The 4,640-nt window shown below is 35.9% G+C and overlaps 1 protein-coding gene across 1 annotated transcript in view; it reads right to left on the bottom strand.

Moving 5' to 3' along the window:
- Positions 1-999: 999 nt before the first annotated feature.
- LOC105809005 (ubinuclein-2-like) overlaps positions 1,000-4,640 on the bottom strand; it is a gene marked incomplete at its 3' end in the record, with an annotated part of 36,114 nt that continues 32,473 nt past the window's right edge. The window contains exons 4-6 of the mRNA XM_012642758.1: positions 3,698-3,835; positions 2,891-2,994; positions 1,000-1,486 (exon numbers count right to left, since the gene is read on the bottom strand). Coding sequence (XP_012498212.1) covers positions 1,000-1,486; positions 2,891-2,994; positions 3,698-3,835 — 729 coding nt within the window. The remainder of the gene's footprint in view (positions 1,487-2,890; positions 2,995-3,697; positions 3,836-4,640) is intronic.

Genomic DNA, 4,640 nt, shown 5'->3' with positions numbered 1-4,640 from the left:
GAGATGATTAATAAATTTTAAAATGTGATTTAAACAGAGAAATCCTAGGAGGAAAAAAGCAGGTTGTAGAATAAGTCCATACATTACAATCCCATTAACATTCATTCATTCATTTATTAATTTAGAGACAGGGTCCCACTCTGTTGGCCAGACTGGAGTGCAATGGCCTGATCATAGCTCACTATAACCTCAAACTCCTGGGCTCAAGCGATCAATCCTCTTGCCTCAGCCTCCTGAGTAGCTGGGACTATAGGCATGCAACACCATGCCTCGCTAATCTTTAAAAAGTTTTTGTAGAGGCAGGGTCTGGCTATGCTGTCCAAGCTGGTCTCGTAGTCCTGGGCTCAAGTGATCCTCCCGCCTAGGCTTCCCAAAGTGCTGGGATTACAGGACATGAGTCACTGTGCCCAGCCTGTATTACTTTTATAAGCGGGAGGGCAGGGGGGACCCAAAATGACTAAAATATGGAATAGGTTCAAACATACTTAAGTAATCAAAAAAGGACAATTTAAGCAAGGGGTGGCACATTTTAAGACAAAATATGTGAGATATATAACTGGATTTGTAGCTAAACAAATGAAGATTATGAATCTAAGTCAATCTGGAAAGTAATCTATTTCAGCAAGCTACAAAGCTCAGTTTTTATGTTTGTCCTAGTAGGAACACAATGCATGCTTTCTAAAGTGATTAACTGGAAAAATATTATATAAAATAACTAGATGTCAACATAGTTTGGACCAAGTTTAGGTACACTTCTGCAATGTTACTATATTCCTTTCTTCACTCTATTTTCTTTATGTGACCTATGTAGCTTATAAAAATTGAATCTGTGAAACCTATGCAGAAACATACTTATAAGGTAAATAGCCAATGTCTAAAAGGAAATATGAAAAATAAGAAGTTGTTAGAAGGATTGTGGGTTATTTTTGTCTTTAAAAGAAAAGCATTTATTGTTATATTTGTAAAGCAAATAAAAATCAAGAGAATTATTACACTTACTACACGGAGGTCTTCGATACGTTTCTCAAGAAGTACAGGTAGACCCTCTGGGAGTGTAGGTACCACCTTGGGCATAACCTGAGAGGTGTAGGTTGGCTGGGTGGTGTTTCCATTTTCTCCCCCTGATTCAGATAGGGGGCTACCATCAGAAGCAGCTTCCAGTAATCTGTCCAAGTCGAAATCATCTAGCATCTCTAGGGCATTTTCAGCTTCCTGAAACAGTTCATGTTCATTTGTGCTAACAAAAATGGGAAGGTCTGGATCAGCGCTGTTAAGATTTAGGTCCGGGACGTCATTCCCCAGTGCTGCAGCAGCACAGGGGGGCTTATTCAGAGAGGAGGTCGATAAGGTCACTGGGATTTTAGGGTTAGATTCCTTCTTTAACACATCCTTCTCTTTCTGAAATTTTCGTATCATGGCAGCTATAAGAGAATCTTTATAACGTTTCTTCTTTTTTTCAGATTTGTGTGAATTTAGAGCCACAACTCTGTGAAGAAAAAAGTGATCAAACAGGCTGTGTGATTTTGTTTTTTTTTTTAAACGATTTTCAGCATTTTAGCTGAAAACAGAGTTGCCTAACAACCAGCCAAGTTCACATCATACATCTTCAAACTGGCACCCCTGGGTGGCTGGTGCTACAAACTGCCAAAGAAATACAAAATCCACTGTCTTTATCTGTGAGCCTTTACTCACTACCATGTAGTCTTCCTAGACCCTAATCTGTCTGCCACTGCCTTCTGATTATTTTTCACTTTCCATTCTAGAAACAGCCGTGTTAGGCAATCAGACAGGTATGTATAACTTTCGGTGATACCTTCTTCCACAGGAACTATGGGGAAGACCTCAGTTTAGCTATCACTTCTCTCGAAAAAATCTTTTCTAAATCCTATGGCCTATGCTTCTATGTGAATTACAGAATCTAAAAGATCATTAATACCTTGAAGTCTTTGTTATATACCCAAAACCTACAACAGTGCCTTAAAAAAATTAACAGGTACTTAATAAATTTTTGCTGAATAAATAAGTTATAAAGCTTAGAAAATAAATTCAATAAAAGGCATTATTTGTAGCCATGTTTCCAAAGAAGTTTACCTGTAAATAATGAACATTTAAGGCAACCATTAGTGATACATACTTTTTAAATGATTTCTTAATGACTCAAGGTTATGATTAATGGCTGTAATCCTATGTTTTGGAGGGGAGAAATACCTCCCTACATCAACGTTCTGGATACTGATAGCCCCAAATTCAAATATATCTCCCTGCTAAGGAGAGAAGGAAAACCCAGCCTCTCACAAGTCTCCTTCCCTTAGCTCTGTGAGAAAAGCCCTAGAAGTAGAGGCAACTGGTAATTTTTGATTGTATGGTACAAGTATTTTATTCTTCTAACATAGGCTTTTGAGAAATTTTACTTGGTTTCTAGCAGCACCATCATTACCTAAAGTCACAAGTGTTAAGAATAGCTAAATAAAATCAATGAAATTTTTTATATTACAACAGCCATAAACCGTTTACATATAGGCTACTGCTATTCCTCAATCCTCAAGCAGCTAAGCTTAGTTACAGTACCAAAAAATTAAAACAGTTTGTTCAGTAATATCTTTTCAAACTGGTTCTTATTGGTAAAAAGCTCTAATAAGCAAAATACTTAATGAACCAATCTATAAATTTGATCTAAAACACCATCAGTCTCTAAGGTGACAGAGCCTTTTGCTTATTAACAAATACTACAATATTATTTCAATATAAGTTAATAGTCATTAATATTCATAAATACTATATTAAATTAGACTCGGCTAAGTTGAATTAATTAATGGTGAATATATCTTTCTAAAAGGAGAGACAGTCACACTATGACACTAGTTCCCTTATTAGGTTTAATTTAACCTACCCCAGTTGTTTGGGTACTTTTTTCCTTGGCTTCTTCTCCTTTTCTCCTTCCTCTTTCCGCTTCCTCTTCTTCATCTCAATATCATCTTCTTTTATTTTGGGAACCTGCAAAATGATAAAAGAATGCATCACTTATCTAAGTATCAATGCTTTACTCTTTGATGTTAGCAATCCAGGATCCATTTTTCTCAAATGTCAGTGTGCATTAGAATTGCTTGTTAAAAATGCAGATTCCTGGGGTCCACAAACACTCTTACCCCTAGTTTTGTTTCAGTTATCTGAGGTAGGCCTTATAATTTGCATTTATTTATTTATTATTTTTTAAAAACTTTCCAAGTCTAATGAGAATAATTTGCATTTTTAACAAGTATTTTAGTAATTCTGGTACAAGTCAGTCTTTGGACCACACTTCAAGAAACATTTATCTAAGGACACTATTCCTTTCCCAAATATGGTACATGCTAACTCCACAGAATTAGTTACAAATTATATCTTAGGAAAGGTAACAGCTATTAACAATCATTTCTATAATAAATCTTAACCTATCCTAGAAACTTAATTTTATACCAGAAACAGATTATTAAACCACATAGGTAGAGAGAAGTTTTAAAAGAAAACATAATTCTACTATGATATAAATACCAATTTTTCCATATCTACATAATTTTAAAGTATATAATTAACCACAGATTCAATAAACAATGGTTTGTATTTTACTTTCTTTACATTCACCGTTGTGGCACAACTTAACATTCGAAAAATATATACTATTAATTGAATGTTCTCATTGCGATGTCAATAAACTCACTTTGGGCGGTTTGTGCTTTTGGTTGTCTGTAATTTCTTCTTCTTCAGTATCTGAAGCTTGGCGAAACTGTAGAGTGCCAGTGTTGATATAAAAGCCTCCATATTTTGTTGTCAGAGAAGCAGGAACTAATTCATCATACTAGATTAAAAAAAAATTTTCAGCTATTTCCTACTGTCTTCAACTCTATAAATGCCAAAAAAATTCATTCACCATGGCAGCATCTTCCTTAAATCCTAACTGCAAAACTGACTACAGTGAGGATATTTGTGAAATAAATTTAGAAAAAGTTAACACCTGGAATAAAAATTAGCTCTGATCATTCAGTATATATAAGAAAGAAGCTTCTGTAGTAATAAAGCAAATTCTAAATATATCAACTGCTGAGAAAAATTTAAGGATTATGGCTATCATTACTTTTTTTTTCCTTCTCACTGCTACTATTTTTTTTTTTTTTTCATTTTTTGAAGGGGTAGGGGCTGATGAGGAGGGGTGTTCAGTTGCCTTGTTTTTGTTGTTGTTGTTTTGTTGAGATAGAGTCTCACTCTATTGCCCTGGGTAGAGTGCAGTGGCATCACTGTAACTCACTGCAAACTCTAACTCCTGGCTCTAAGTGATCCTTCTGCTTCAGCCTCCCAGGTAGCTGGGACTACAGGCGTGTGCTGGAATGCCCTCCTGGTTTTTTTTTTCCTCCTTTCTTTTCGGTAGAGATGGGGTCTCACTCTTACTTAGGCTAGTCTCAAACTTCGGAGCTCAAGCAATCCTCCTGCCTCAGCCTCCCAGAGTGCTAGGATTACAGGCGTGAGCCACCACATCTGGCCCACTGCTACTATTCTTACTGACAAGTGGGTCTGATGAGAAATTGAAAAAAGTTAAAACAGATGACTAAGTGTCTAGATAAGGAGCAAATTTCATTTCCCACCATATCAGTATGAAATTTTATTCA

This window comes from Propithecus coquereli, unplaced genomic scaffold (assembly GCF_000956105.1).
Source record: "Propithecus coquereli isolate 6110/MARCELLA unplaced genomic scaffold, Pcoq_1.0 Scaffold186, whole genome shotgun sequence".
In the NCBI taxonomy this organism is placed as follows: domain Eukaryota; kingdom Metazoa; phylum Chordata; class Mammalia; order Primates; family Indriidae; genus Propithecus; species Propithecus coquereli.
This window is presented reverse-complemented; position numbering and strand designations above follow the sequence as displayed.